Source organism: Callorhinchus milii, unplaced genomic scaffold (assembly GCF_018977255.1).
Source record: "Callorhinchus milii isolate IMCB2004 unplaced genomic scaffold, IMCB_Cmil_1.0 Scaffold9, whole genome shotgun sequence".
NCBI lineage: Eukaryota > Metazoa > Chordata > Chondrichthyes > Chimaeriformes > Callorhinchidae > Callorhinchus > Callorhinchus milii.
Genome location: NW_024704750.1, coordinates 10,546,405 through 10,561,607, shown reverse-complemented (window position 1 = coordinate 10,561,607; position 15,203 = coordinate 10,546,405). Strand labels below are relative to the sequence as shown.

The 15,203-nt window shown below is 40.3% G+C and overlaps 1 protein-coding gene and 1 long non-coding RNA gene across 14 annotated transcripts in view; one reads left to right on the top strand and one right to left on the bottom strand.

The window, feature by feature from the left end:
- meis2a (Meis homeobox 2a) overlaps positions 1-5,589 on the bottom strand; it is an 83,023-nt gene extending 77,434 nt beyond the window's left edge. For 8 of the 10 annotated variants that reach the window (XM_007888040.2, XM_042337918.1, XM_007888041.2 and 5 more), the window contains exons 1-6: positions 5,376-5,589; positions 4,815-5,044; positions 3,589-3,730; positions 3,117-3,167; positions 2,272-2,322; positions 1,086-1,235 (exon numbers count right to left, since the gene is read on the bottom strand). In XM_007888040.2, the coding sequence (XP_007886231.1) occupies positions 1,086-1,235; positions 2,272-2,322; positions 3,117-3,167; positions 3,589-3,730; positions 4,815-5,044; positions 5,376-5,387 (636 nt within the window). In that variant the 5' untranslated portion in view covers positions 5,388-5,589. Of the gene's footprint in view, positions 1-1,085; positions 1,236-2,271; positions 2,323-2,528; positions 2,858-3,116; positions 3,168-3,588; positions 3,731-4,814; positions 5,048-5,375 lie in introns of those variants that run through there. The other 2 variants (XM_007888046.2, XM_042337921.1) reach the window with 2 other exon arrangements.
- Positions 4,907-14,131, top strand: LOC103175190. 4 transcript variants are annotated; one of them, XR_487444.2, is made up of 3 exons: positions 4,907-5,344; positions 8,119-8,230; positions 13,445-14,131. It is a non-coding gene; the product is annotated as an uncharacterized LOC103175190 (long non-coding RNA). The 4 variants fall into 4 exon arrangements; XR_487443.2 differs by lacking the exon at positions 4,907-5,344 and adding an exon at positions 5,888-5,937; XR_006085289.1 differs by lacking the exon at positions 4,907-5,344 and adding an exon at positions 6,810-6,925.
- Positions 14,132-15,203: the final 1,072 nt, after the last annotated feature.

Sequence of the window (15,203 nt, the reverse complement as noted above, 5' to 3'; positions counted from 1 at the left end):
ATCCTCTTGGGGGTATACTCTGGTTTAGCATGTTAAATGCACCTATCAGTTCTATCCCTCTACACCTTCAGTTGTCATTCTCCTGATACATATCCACTGTAAATGTTTTCTTACACTTCGGCGATATTAAACGCGCACTGTGATTTGACTCTCGAGTCCAGCCGAGACCCATTTAAAAGCCCCCCAATGCCTTTCTTTCTCTTTTCTCCCAACTTTGAACCACAAGCTCAACAGCGCACAGGCAGGCACTAAACTCGGCGTGTCTCTTCCAAAAGACCCATCAAATCATAGCTCATTTGTGCGAAAGCATCATCAAAACCAACTGCATACTTAGGTTAACTTTACAGTATCATTAAAGCAATTCACTGACAATCCTGTGGCGACTATGTCAATTTCATCGGGGCATCTTAACACATGGCCAGATATTGATCAGTCTGAATAATGAAATACAAGTACTGGTACCACCAAAATTTCACAGCACGTGCAAATGCTTTTTTTTAAATAAAAAAAATAACCTTTTATTTATAACCTCGCCACAACCGAACACAATCTTCGCCAGAAAGAGTGTAAAATGATATTTTTTTTTTACGGCTGCCAATGCTTTCCGCAAGAATAGATATCGTAGCAAAGCGTCCAATGCCAAAATGCGGATTTTTTTTTTGTGTGTGGCCACTAATTGCATAACCGTACTAAATGCACTAACTCCAACAACCTTTACACCCATTGCCCAGTGACTGCTACACCATCCGCAAAGCGATTCGCGGAGTCAGTGCTAAATACACGCGGGGAATCAGCACGTCAAGAAGAGTTGAAAATGCCCCCAAAAAAAGTTACACAGCGATCACATCAGCCTAACAGGCCTTGAACGTTTTTTTTAAAAAAAATAGATCAATCTGACAACACGGCGAAACTTTCAAGACTGACCACAAGAAAAAGTAACGACAACCGAAAGTAACAGACAGTGCAAAAACACACCCAAAAAGCATCGACCACAACAGGTAAAACATTCCGAGGCGTTAACAACACAACTCGGCTGCGCTCTCCCCGCAAAGCTCATCGAATAGAAAAAAAAAGACTTGACTTACATGTTCCGCTAAATTTGTAGAAGACCCTGACAACTCTTCCTGGTCAGATTTTGAACTCCCATCTCGCTCGTCAATTACTAAATCTATTGGCATTTTTCCTTTTAAACAACTAATGTACCGATGACAGAAGTTATCACATAACTCGTGAACCTGAAAAAAAAACCACAGCAGATCGCAAAGATTTCAGAAATCAGAAGCACTGTCGGAATAGTGGAGCTGTGCAGTGGAAAGCTGTTATTGCAATGCGCTGTTATTACTGAAGTCGAGGAAACAATAGCAAAATTGTTGGTGCACTTATTATTCTCCAGAGACTGAAGCAACAAGTATATGAAGTAAAGACAAAATACGGAGTTAAAAGATGATCAAATAAACGGTTTGAATGAAATAAACACATCACCTCCCTATCGGATCGGATCGGTTATGAGAGCTGAAACCTCGAGTGTTTTGTGTTTGAGGAAACAAATTGGAGACACGCATCCCAATATGATCGCAGCTACTGTAAAGCGGCCTAAAATGTCGCTTTATGACTATTTGCTCACAATGTTTCACCCATATTTTACTGATTTACTCAATTCACGTTTCCTGATTCTGAACGGTCAACAATGACAATGGAAAGGTATTTGCGTTCGGACCTTTTGTTTTACTCCGCACATTATTTGTAAACCAATGAAGCGTTTTGTTCGACTGAAGTCATTGAACACTTCCAATTTTGACGATGTAAAAGGCTTTCGCAACACTGTAACGTTGGACGAAGGTTCCAACTCGAATACATTTCAAAGAGAAAAAAAGCGCGATCTGTGAAACTTAAGGCTGGGACCCGTCCAAACTAAACGTCTCGTGGTATTCAAAAGACAAGATCCTTTTTTTTTAAATAGAAAAAAAAGTACAAAGACCAGGCAATTAACCTGTCCATGGATTCTGTTTGGGTTTTATTTCAGGGAAAAATCAGACGCGCTCAGAAAAGACCAGCAATGCTGTCAGTTCACATTTTGCAATATTTCCTCAGATACAGACACACGCTCTGGGTTTCAGTTTCGTGATCTGTAATCAACTTAATCAAGTCTCATTCATATCAAATTGTACAATCATTGAAAGAAATTGTGCGCTTCAACAGTATGATACGTTTCATGAGCATTGCAAAGGGCTGAGTGGAGAGGGCAAATTAAAAAAAAAACTTCGTGTTTACCTTTTCTAACTCCAAAAGATGAAACCGTAATACTTGTATAGCTTGGATCATCTGTAAGTTCATAAGGTGTATTAGTTATGTTAGAGAAAATATATATATATCGCGTCTGCATAAGCCTTCCAACGAGCACCCCCACCCCCAATGCTCTCATCAGCGAAAGTATTTGACATGGGGAACATATCTTACAACATAGCGAAGCGTTTATAATCCGGAAAAAGTGTTTCACTTTAATATTTTTTTTAAAAAAACGACTTTACCGTTCTATCTGCGTGGAGTGAAACCGCATTTGCCTTTTGATTGTGAGCAAAAAAGTTAACTTTTGGGGGGAAAAAAATATGCACTACATCCATCCAAGCACTTTAGTACAAAGAGAGGCTAACGTCGGAATAACAAGGGGGAGCGCTCCAGACGAATGAGAAATCTCTTCAAAGGGCCTTTGAAATCGGCTTTAGGATCTTTTAAAATTTAAATCGTCCAAATTAGCAAAATAATCGTGTCGAAAGTGCGGGGAATGCTGAAGTGCCTCTCTCGCTAAGCAGTTGTTTCCTAAACCCCCAGCCTCCCGCGGCTGAGGAGCGGTGAGCAATGCCAGTCTTTCACGCTACAAGCATTTCAGTGCACACTTCACAGCAACACTTTAGAGGGGGGGAAAAAAAAGGTGCATTTGTTCTAAGGTTATAGTGATTAAACCCCCCCCCCACCACCAAAAAAAAATAGTGGTTCTAAAAGTCACAGAGAGTGTGTCCCCTGCACCAGCATCAACCACGTGCGATGTATTATAAAGCCCAAGTCCTCTTTTTTTTGCATAAAAAAAGTCGAAATAATAAAATTCGCAATATCCTTACCAAGTTATCCAACTCTGGGTTTGAGGAAAATAGTGGTTTTTCTGCGCGAACCTAACAAGAAGTTAAATAGATTAGTTGAATGGAATGTATTCAGAGTTGGGAAAACTAAATGCTTTTGGACTTTCTTTTCCAAAACAAAACTTAAAAAGTCTCTCCACGGGGCAAAGCAGGCTTTATAAATAAAGAGTGTGCAATACAATTAGTGCATAAATGATAAGTAATTACTTGTAATTTGACACGTTTATTAACATACTTTACAGAAAAAAAAATCACTGAGCGTTTCACAAGCACACACCTAAAAACATTAAGGTTTTAAACTGCCGCACAGCACCACTGTTGCAAGTGAGTGCTGCCAACAACACAAAAAAAACAGGCGATGGCATCATTTTATTTCCAAAAAAAAAAGAAAGAAAGCTACGAAGCGTTTTTTTTTGTTTCTGGGTTTTGCAAGGAATAAGATGAAATGTTAGACCTGCTTTGCGAATACTGCTATGTCCTCGTTAAACGAGTCAGACGAGCACACGTCGCCGCCTGCGACGCCGGGTTCCCGGGGAGTGCAGGTCGCTAACTCGCATTTCTCAAACACCAAAGCTAAGAGAGGGAATAAAGGATGCCTGCAACACAAGACGAGGATGATTTCGGTCAAATTGTTTTAGTCTGGAAGCACAAGAATCCCTTAAATCTATCTGTGTGTGATGTCTAAGGGGGGGAGAGAGGTGGGAGAGTGGGGTGGGGGGTAAAAAAATGAAACAAGCTCAGTGCTGGTTCCCCTGACATTATAAAGAGCTTTATGTGCTCCCCATTCCCCTGGTTGACCCCCACCCCCCAACACACACACACCCCCTCCTCACCTCCTCCTCCCCCCAACCCCCCCCCCCACACACACACACACAACACCCCCAAACACAACGCACTTTTAAGGCAAATGAGAGCAGCAGAATCGGCCTTTAACGAGAAGCACCGCCAGGCAGTACTTTGGAAGTGTGGGATTTTTAAAAGCTTTTTTTTTTCTCTCTCCCCCCCACCCACCACCACCACCCCATACAAGTTGTTCACCTTCAACTTAAAGCAACAAAAAGCAGCAGCCATTTTGAAGTAAAATATAACTTAACAACAACAGAAACAGTGTGTTTTTTTCCCACCCCAAAAAAACTTCCAGCTTCCGGTCACCCCAGAAAGCTGTAACCATAAAAAAACGTTGTGGGTGTGGGGGGGGGACGAAAAAATAATAACGCTAAGGGGTGAAAAAAACAGCAATCTTCCTCCCACTAACTCCAGATAATATACTATGTGACTGTGTAAGTATATATATATATATGTGTGTGTGTGTGTGTGTGTGTGTGTGAGTGTGTCCGCGCTGAAAATATTGATACGAAGTTCGCAATGTTAAAACTTTTCAAAACACATACAGGCACTTTCCCCCCCACCCCACCGCCCCCCCACCCCCCCCCCACCCCCCTTTTCCTCCTGAACTTCCCATGTTTTCTTCTTTTCGATTCGCCTTGGATGGTTTGCAAAACTCGAAGTTGCTGTTTTATTTCCTTTCCCTTCTTTTTCTCTGGCCGACTGGTGTGTCCAAAGTGTTGTTGTTGTTGTTGTTGTTGTGTGTGGTGGTGGTGGTGGTGGTGGGGGGGGGGGGGTGCGTCTGTGTGTGTGTGTGTGTGTGTGTGTGTTTTTTCCATATATTTTATGACCTACCCATAAATTGCATCTTTATCTCTCTTCAGGGCATCGTTGACAGCAGAGCCCATGCTTGTGGGCATGACATTGGGATGAGGTGCATGTGGCCCGTAGTGTTGGCTGTGGAGCGGCGGGCCGTGGTTGAGGTGGTGAACTGGAGGGATCGGCCGGGGGGCGTGAGGGTCTCCATACATGGACGCCGGGACCCCAACTCCATCCATCCCACCGTAATGAGGAAGTTCATCGTACTGCATCAAAGAAAAGCAACCGTAAAGATCAGAGAGAAAGAGAGCGAGAGAAAGAGAGAGAGATAGAGAAATGCAACAGAATAAGGGCATTTAAAACAAAAACACACCGCAGACTTGCGAGCAACCACAGAGCAGAAGAGAGCGTGCTGGTGCACATCATACTTTTGCTATTAAAACAGATTTTTTTGGTTAAAACAAATAGATGGATAGATAGATAGATAGATAGATAGATAGATGGGCCGCCATCATTACTACATCAGAGGAATCGGGCAGGCCCACAGATAGAGGATTATCCGATAGGTGAGTGTTGCAAGATTAAAAAAAAACCTACCCTCTGCGCCATCAGTCTGCGCTCCTATACTCGTGGATGTGTCTTCTGTGTAAAAAATTCCCCAGTCCAGTTAGTAGTGGTTCAACGAGATTCCCTTTTTTTTTCCAATACAGTTTCCGACTTCTGCTATCCTCTCCACTATCGCAGTTTAAAAGCGGGCCAAGGGGGGAGTTTGTCCTTTTTTTTCTTCTCTCTCTCTCTCTCTCTCACACACACACTCTGTCTCTCTCTTTCTCTCTCTCTGTCTCTCTCTCGTACTCTCTTCCTCCTCCTCCTCCTCCTCTCTCTCTCTTTCTCTCTCTCCCTCTTTTTTTGTGTGTGTGTGTCCTTTCTTTTCCAGCAGCAGCAGCAGCAGCAACAGCAGCAGCAGTAGTAGTAGTAGCAGTAGTAGTAGAAGAAGAAGCAGAAGAAGAAGCAGCAGCAAAAAAAAATGTCAAGCCAAAAAAAAAAAAAAAAATTACTGAAGGTTACGATCGGCCCGTCAACAGCCCGCTTGTAACAAAACTGTCGTCTCTCATGGCTTTTTGCCACTCCAGCTGTCAATCAGAGCAGGGTTGTCAAGGTATTGAATGAATGATGTTCTGCCGTTGCAACAACTCCGACTTGCCTTTTGGACCGCTATCTTTTTTTTTGGGGTTGTTTTTTTAAAAAAACACACACACACACACACACACGCAGACACTCACACACACACACACACACTGCTGCTCGCTTGCTCTCTCTCTCTCTCTCTCTGCTTGCTTGCTCGCTTGCTTGCTGCTGCTGCAAAAAAAAGAAGCGATGTGAAAAAAAAACCTTTCACGAGGAGTTTTTTTAAAAAAAACAAGAAGAAGGAGGAGGAGGAGGAGAAGGAGAAGAAGAAGGAGTAGAAGAGGAGTAGTAGTTGTGGTGGTGGTAGTAGTAGTAGTAGTAGGAGTAGAGAGAGGGGATGGCAACAAAAAAAAAAGCAGCAGAATTCGGCTTCTCTTTTCGTAGTTTTTTTTTTGTTTGTTTGAATAAGTGGCTGTCAGTGAGTATTGAGGAGGTGGCAGGTTGGGAGGTTGGTTGGTTACAGAATGAGTGTGTTGTCAGTAATAATGCGCTGGCAGCGCTGAGCGGCGGCGGCGGGAGAATGACGGAACCCGGAAGTAGTGGTGGCCATAGCCAGTCGTACGCCAGCCCGGCTCTGATATGCAGAGTATGCAGTCGGACTGCTGCAAGTTATGGGGGAAGCCAAAAAAAAAAAACACTCACCCACCTCCCTTCTCTTGCCTTCCCCTCCCCTCACTTCACTCCCTCTCTCCCCCTCCCTCCCTCTCCCTCCCTCTCTCTCTCTCTCTCCTCCCTCACCCCCCCCCCCCCTCCCACTGTGTGCAAAAAAAAAATCAGGTTATAAAACACATCTCTAAATCAATCAGTTTTTATCTTATTCTAACAAGGTTCACAGTCTCTCTTATTTTATTAGCTCTCTCTCTCTCTCTCTCTCTCTCTTTCTCTCGTAACCCAAAAAAAGTTGTTGATATTTAGTTGCCCCACACACCCCCTTTTAAAACTTGTCAGTCAGAGTTAAGGTAAGAACCACAGTGCGTTGCTAGAGCGTTCTTTCTTAAAACAAGTCTCTTTTTTTTTCTGGGGATTTATTCCCCCCCCCACCCCATGAAATGTAACATCAACTAATCAAAATCCTTTTTTTTTGATCGACCAGTTTGAAAACTATAAGATCAGGTACAGAGTTCATTAGCTAATTGTGTTTATGAAACCGACCAGTAATTCTATTTGGGATATGATTACTTCAGAAAGGTAATGTTGGTTTTTAACAAAATCGAATGAAGTGGCTGAAGTTCAACAGGCTTTAAAATTGTCTTTCCTTTCAGTCATTCAGTGTATGAGTTTGCTTTCTGGAGTTTACCTTTTCTATCTTTGTTGTTGTTTCTAGTGTACACCGAGGCATTATCACAGTAATTCCTGATAATGGTCTTCCTAATTGCACTGGGGTTATTTAGCAAATTAAGTGTGATCCCGCACCCCTTGAGCGCAAATGAACTTTTCCAAAAAAAAAAGAGCTTTGCAGGGAAAGTAATTTTGTGTGTCTCATCCAATCCTTTGGCTGGATCCAAATTCATGCACCCAGCCGTACATCATGGCAGTCAATTATCATAGCTTCATCCGATCATCAATCACTGGGGATGCAAGAAGTTAAGGGGCGGAGCAATGGTCGACCCATCGATTGTAGCCCCTCTCGTTCATGGTCCCTTGCGCACAAAGGCCAAAGCAGACTACCCCGTTTAATATCTGGCTTCATCAATGGACATGCACGCTTTTGTGCATGTGACATCATATATCGATGGTTTCACAAAATGGCAAAATACATTGTCTAGAGGATATTTGATTTCCAAAATTAAACATGAATCACGACTTTGTCAAGCCGGGCAGAAATGTGCACTTTTTTTTATGGACATAGGGGCATAATAACATTGCAGCTTCAAAGGTCAATAAAGCAAAAAAAAAGATGAATGATTAAGAGGATGATGATAGTGATAACCACTGCAATTAAACAGTTTGATTAAACGAGACATCATAACAACAATGATGTTTGGGAAAACACCCCTCACATAAAAAAGTAAGATAGTGCAGCGGTTGACAAGCGCCAGTGGGCATTCCAACATACTCCTGCCTGAACATACCAGGGACTGTTGACAATCTAGGACATCATCGAAAATTCGCTCTCAAATACTTTTACGCATTGTTTCCCCCCTCTTTAAAGAGAAAACTGGGGCTTACAGCTAATGAAGATCCAGCAGCTTTGCAAGACGGTCTTCAACTAAGCATTCTTCTGGTAAACTGTACTGGCGACTTGACTTGTCCTACACAGAACGGTAAGTAAACCCGAGTCCTTCGTGGTAAGTGTGTTTCACTAACAAGACAGGCGTTTATTTCCAAAAAGAAAGTACAAACTGTAAAGTTGTCATGTCCCTGCCTAATCGTGCAGCTAAACATTATTAATCTGTTTTAATTTGCGTCTATTGTAACTGACTACCCAACGCAGGGGAAGGTGGGTGTATAGAGTGGAAACGTAGCTTCGCTGTAACACGCTATAATGGAGCCGGGGTTTTAATTCGAGAGCCGCCCGTGAATTTTCACCTCATCGATAATGGCAATAAGGGTTCCTGATGGGAACTCGAAACTGGGGGACAAACGTTTGCAAATTGCAAACCTTTATAAAGCACTGAACCGATGTGCTTGAAACAGCGATGAGTAGGAGCTTTTGAAGTGATAAATAAAAGTAAATGTTGTGTGACAGTCATCGGTGACTATTGAAAATGCATTTGTTCCGACTCATTTTTTGTAAATGGCGTTGGCTGCCGTATTGTCCCATATCAGTTAACCATTTCTATGATAGCATTATAAATTGCGTAATTTTTTAATATGTTTGTCTCTTAAACATACGAGCGCGAATTAAATATTCAAACAGTGCGTATAGATAAATCTGTAAGGCATATAATACGTATCCATGGAGTTACATTGCTGGGTATTTTATCTTATATATCGGCAAATTTCATATGCTGTTCTCCCCGCAAATAACACACGTAATAAAATTAACCAGATGTTAATATCTAATGTGACACCGAATTCTCATTTAGTTTTCGTGTCCAGGCACAAAAAGTTTTATTTCAAACAGAAAGGGGTGGCTCATATTATTGTAAAACAAAGGATTTGTATTATAAGGCGTCACTTATGCTGAAAGACTGTTCTTCTTCATTCAATGAAGAATACTCAGTTGATACAAATAAACTTGAAACGTTTTCACTTGATTTCTTACACAATACGGAACTACTTTAAAGTAAAAAAAGAGGTCTCACGNTTTTTTTCTAAAGATTCACAATGGGTGGCTGTAAAATAATAGAATTCAAATACAGGCTTTTAGCTCTTGAATTACATTTCTGCAACGTGTCTCGCTTGATATCATTAACGTTTGACGGCGATACCAGATTAATTCCTTGCCATCCAGCTAGTTTTTTTTGTAACAACTTAATCCCGAATATATTAAATCTTACGTTTCTTACAAAACTTTGAATTGCTTTCTCTCTAAGAAAACGCTTGATCTGTTTCATTTAAACAAATGTGGGGTTTTTTTTTGGTGGGGGGGGCGGTGGGGGGGGGGGGGGGAAGAAAAAAAAACAAATGTTTGCAAGATTGCGGTTTGTACTTAACCACAGAAGTGTCTTTTCTCTTTGAAGATTTGATACTAAAATACGTCCTTTTATTACGAGGTTTCAATAAAAAGACTGGAATCGAATAGCTCTGTTCAAACAATGCAAATCTGTGTCCGGTTATGGAGTGCATCTCCATCAACAAGCAGATAGTAGGGACTGGCCGAAGATTGCTTTAACAGCCGGTAAAATTTCATCTTCTGGTGTCAAATTGGGGTCAACTTCGGGTTAGAGCTATCAGTGTTCAGTCTGAGTAGTCCAGCTGTGTTGAGATTCATTAAGAGTTCAGTATCTGTTTCAAGAAAAACACCACTAAGACAATCAGAGGGCTGAGGATCCCGTTGTTGTCGGAACTACAAGTGCACCCAACGAAATGGTAAATGTACCCAAACTTCCTTAAATTCACTCGCAAAACGACAAGCGAAGCGCCTCACCCTCTTCAATGTGTGTGCTATTTCCAACAGTGGAGGTATTTTTTAATATATATATATATATAAAACGCTGTGACTGGATCCTGATTCACTAATGCAGAATCTTTTGTTAAAAGATATGCACATGTTCACGATATCTTTTATCGTGCGTTTATTCTAGTGTTTAACAAAATGAACCGCTTTTAAATGTTATTTAATGTTCTCTCACCACGAAGAAAAGGCAATATCACTAACTTTTGACATGAGTTTTTTTTCAGTTTAAACTTTATTAATGAGTGCAGACAGTGTATAAATTAAACAACCTTTTTCCTCTATAACGTTTATAGTCAAAACGAAGATAAAATTAGTAAACAAAAACTTAAGCTATAATGAACACAAATGTAAAAACAGTAAGTGTTAAAGGACGTTTTAAATTAAAGATAATTGGACCTTACTACGGAGTGATGGAGAAGGACAATATATGGTACAAATGGATAATATGGGAAATTATAAATGCCATCGTAACAATTTTGAAACAATCGCAACCGTATTATAGCAACTGAGTTTGAAGTCACCGAGGCGAAAATATTTTAGTTTAAATTTTGTTTTTTTGTACTCTCGGTTTGTTTGTATATTTATTTCTGTTTCCTCGGATTGCGTAAATGGTTCACACACAGCGGTATCAAAAGTTTGGGAACCCACTTTTGTTTTGTGATTTGGAGATAAGATGTGTTTTTTTAAAAAAAAAACGAACAACGATTCAGTTTATAGAATCCATTTTGCCAACGTTCATTTCTTCTTATATCAGAATTTAATTATCGTATTTTTTTTCGATTTGCATATTGCATACTTATTTTCACAGAACCCTCCCTTCACTTCCCCCCAAAAGGGGGAAAATAGTTGAAGCCGATTATGTTGAACTTTTCCTGACCCCGGTATAAATACAGCCTGGAGGTAGTCCTTTGCAGGCGATGTAGTGTTTAACACAGTTACCTGTAAATCCTTCCATTTACTGTTATCGAACTTATCCGAGTACCTATATATTCCACCACAATCTCGCTCTAATATATATATAAAAAAACAAGCCACGCGAACTTTCTGCAGATGTTCTGCCTGGTCGCAGAGAAGTTAATTTGAAAGCATCTCTTAGACAGCCCTTTAGCGCTATCTGGCGGGGTTGGTCGTAGCAATCCAATTGCATATAAATATTGTATTTCTGATACATACCATCCAGAACTATGTATCTATGCAAAGTGTATTTGCCAAATAGTCGAGGTCAGCAGTCATTTTTTTTTAAACGAGCGGATTAAATTGCGGTAACATAATCTATTTCCATCCCCCCCCAAAATATCTTTTGATATTGCCGCGTCCAACATTATCAGGTTTTAAAGGCGATCGCGTCGATTTCATTATCGAAAGTGTAAACTTTTGAAATGGACATATAGAGTGTGTGTCCAGAATGAGAGAGTATATGCAATTGGTCATTTCTGCGCAATCATTGTCTTTAAACTAGGTTTAATCTCACGAAATGAATAGATTTGCAGGTTAATATGTGTTGTTTTGGGGGTCAGATGGGGCTGGTTATCCGCTGAATTATCAGGAGCGATTGCTGGTGTTTATTTCCTTTTTAGTGCATTCTTAAAAGATCCTTCCAAAAAAATGATTTTGAGCGCCGCATGGTTGAATGCTCTTTTAAAGGAGATTATGGACTAGGAATTTGGAGGTCACTGCCGATAACTTCTTAATCACTGCTGCTGTTGTAAAAAAAATACAGGACGATGTATCGTCCAGAACAAGCATCTTCACGCATGCGAATTACATATTTAAAAAAAGTTTACAGAAGCGTGATAAATAAGGATCAGCCCGTATTCGAACATACACTCTTTTGCATTTTTATTTGTTGTAGCTCGAGTAGCGTTCATAGCAAATTCGCATAAATAAAGAAAACCATTTATCCCTTGAGTGAATTCTTTTATATCCACCACAGCGCGTATCTACATGAGAGAAAAGCAAGATGCCGTTTTTTGAAAAATATAATTACATTAACCAGAATAAAGTAAACAAAAAACCAAAATTGTGGATCGAGGTAGTTATTTTAGATGTTAATAGACTATGCTTCTGTGCTTCTTAAACACCAGCTCATCTTGTTTATAAGTAGTGGAATCATTTAATGAGTGTCATTAAAACGTGTTTCCATTGCAATTATCCCAGGATTAGAACCACCAAGCCAGGTTAATTTGAAAAGGCAATTAGTGCGTACTGTAACAAAGCATTGGGCAAATCTTTATGGACTTTTTGTCATAATAGTCCAGTAATAAATTCCAGTCTTTCGATATTCTGTGGATATAACCTTTTATTTAATCCCATCCAAAAAGAACGCTAATTTACTCCCATACAATGGTCACATTGACATATTAGTGTAGTCGTTTTGTGATTCCCCTCTTTTGTTGCATCGTGTATTATTTGCCGATTTTCAATAAAGTTATCTTTTACGCGATTTTTAAAAAACATCTAGATGGTTTGGCATAATAAAATGCAACTTTTAAAAAAAAATGAAACCCAGTTTGGGTCCATGCTGAAAGCAATTACCAGTAGCTGTTTTGTTTTATTTTAAAAAGAGAAATCTAATTGTCTCCCGCTTTCTCTCTCCCCTTTCTGCGTGGAGACTCCCCTGAAGAGGCGGGATGCTAAAGATGTAGCTTTTCGCGATTTTATTCACAGTAGCGAATAATTAGTCTCTCGCTTCACACACTCAACCGTGCATATAATGTATGGGAGAAAAAAAACGATAAAAAAAATAAACCGTGCTGATGTTGTGAATATATATCTGGGGGAGGGAGAGTTGGAGCACTATAGGAGAATGATAGTTGGCTAACATTTTACACTCCTTCCATTATTCTGAAGAAGGCAGCTTGTTCCAGCCGCATTTTGGATCCTGTTGCATTTATACTCTATTGAGAACTCGCAAGGATGGCTAGTATTGGGATTGCTTGATCTTTCCAAGCACCGATGAAAATTAATTTTGCATTAATTATAATTATTCACTTGTTAACTCCCATTTAGCCGTTAATGTGACTTTGAGCAATTGAATAGCACTTGACTAAAATATTACACACAAAACGTGGGAAATCATCCCCAAACGTCGAATTTAAGAAACATGGTAGATTTTGCAGAACTGAGAAAGGCTGACGTTTACCTATAAGCTGCACAGCCTTGTGTTTTCATTTCCTTCATCGTTTTCATAAAGTTAGGAGGTGATTAAAGTAAATTTAATTAGACATGGTATTCAAAGTGCAAAATCAATCACTATTTTACAATGCTGCGGAAATAGTTCATATAATTTGAAGATATGTCATTAGAAATTTCATGTTCATATACATTTTGAATTCATTACGTTTTTTAAAAAAATATTGGTGTAGTTACACATAAACTGTCGTTTTAAAACAGATTTTTGTCCCCTTTTCTCTAGGTAATCTAAACCAGGAGAATAACTATCATTCCCAGGGTATAAACGAAAGACATGACAGCAAACGACAAGGTCTGGAGCTCTTGTTCTACCTGGAAAACTCTCACTTTAAAGCGGGAAATACAGTATTTCACTTTCCGACAGAGGAGGAAAAACACAACCCCCCAAAAAACATTAAAAGGAATAATGCGAAGGAATGCGCGGTTGTTGACTGAGCCATAAGGCACTGTATGTATGAACTGTTGTGTTGTGAAGGTCAGGTCACGGGCGAGTTTTTCCCCTGCAGATCATTAGGTGTAATTGGGTAAGTTTAAGTGGAGTTCGGATGCTGTACTTAAGTTAATAGCAATGACCTTCTTGCGGCTGTCCTGTCCAACGCTATTCATCTTAGGCAAGCGGATTTGAAAACGATCCGCCCCACTCCACCTCAGCCTTTCACAGATACGAACCCATCAGTAACGATGTTCCGGAAAATCCCATCACCTTTTTTTTTCGGTTTGCTCTTCAATATTATATAAGCAAAAATAGATAACATTTAATCTGTAACCCCAGCGAGGATCAATCCGAACAAACCCACCCATGGACGGTAACTGTATCGATTGATTGAATTGCCCAAAGTGTCCCCCTTCCCCCCAAAAAAGTATTGTACTTCATTGCAGCATACACTGCAAGATAAAATATTGAAATAAATAAAAAAAATCAGTATGTCAAATGGTTGATATTCTAATTTTGTTGGGCACTTTCCCCCTGAGATATTTAGATCGATCGTCGTTTTTCAATTACAGATCGACATTTAGTATTGATTTAATTATTGAATGAATAAAAAAAATAACTGCGCAAATCAATCTCTGGCCATGTTCGACAGTTCACCCAAACTTCTGTTGCCTTCCCTGATTGGCATTTAGTTCCACAAACTGAACTGAAATCAACCCGACAAGGCGAGCAAAATTGATGATGCTAGTTTTGCAAACAACTATCATTTTAATCAGGTGCAGCAGAGTAATTCGTTGGTAGGTTTTCTCCAATGGCTGTTCTCTGCAAACTTTGTCACGTCCCTTTGACATTTCGGCAACTTTGTAAGTGTTCTGAGGCGCCGCGGTTTGCAAAAGACACCAACTACCCTTCAGTTCTCTGCGAAAGTACCAACGATGAAGGAAAGAATGCGCTGCATCTTCCGCGGTGAAAGTTTCGTTAGACGGACACACGTTCGAGAGGAACATGATTCGGCTTCAGTGCACTTGATTTGAAAAAAAAGCACACGCTACTTTGCCGATCCATTCTCAAAAATTAAACAGTTGAACACAAATAACAGTGTTTACAAATAGAACAAGAAATGTTGATCAACAACACGCCCCCCCCCCCGTCCCCCGTCCCCCACCCCCTCCCCCACCCGAAAGCTGATAACAAAACAAGAGATTATTGCTTATTACTATAAGTGTATGGGAATGGTATTGGCTTGGGTTAATCATAACGGGAAAAAAGCCCGAGAGTTTATAGCGAATTGTGTTTTTTGAGATGTGTGTCGTGCCAATCAAGTCGCCTTCTCGTGAACCTGATGTGATAAACCATTTCTGAACCTTGTTTCACAAGTGCGAGTCCAGCTGTTGGTTGAATGAGATGTGTGTTACCGTGTGGGGCTGCACAGCACCGAGGTGCCGCAGACTAAATAGCCTGTCCTGTCTTATTACAAACACACGCCCTTTGCGCTTCGATCTTCTTTCATCCGCCGCGGTGTAATATTTTAATGCTCCTTATCTAATCC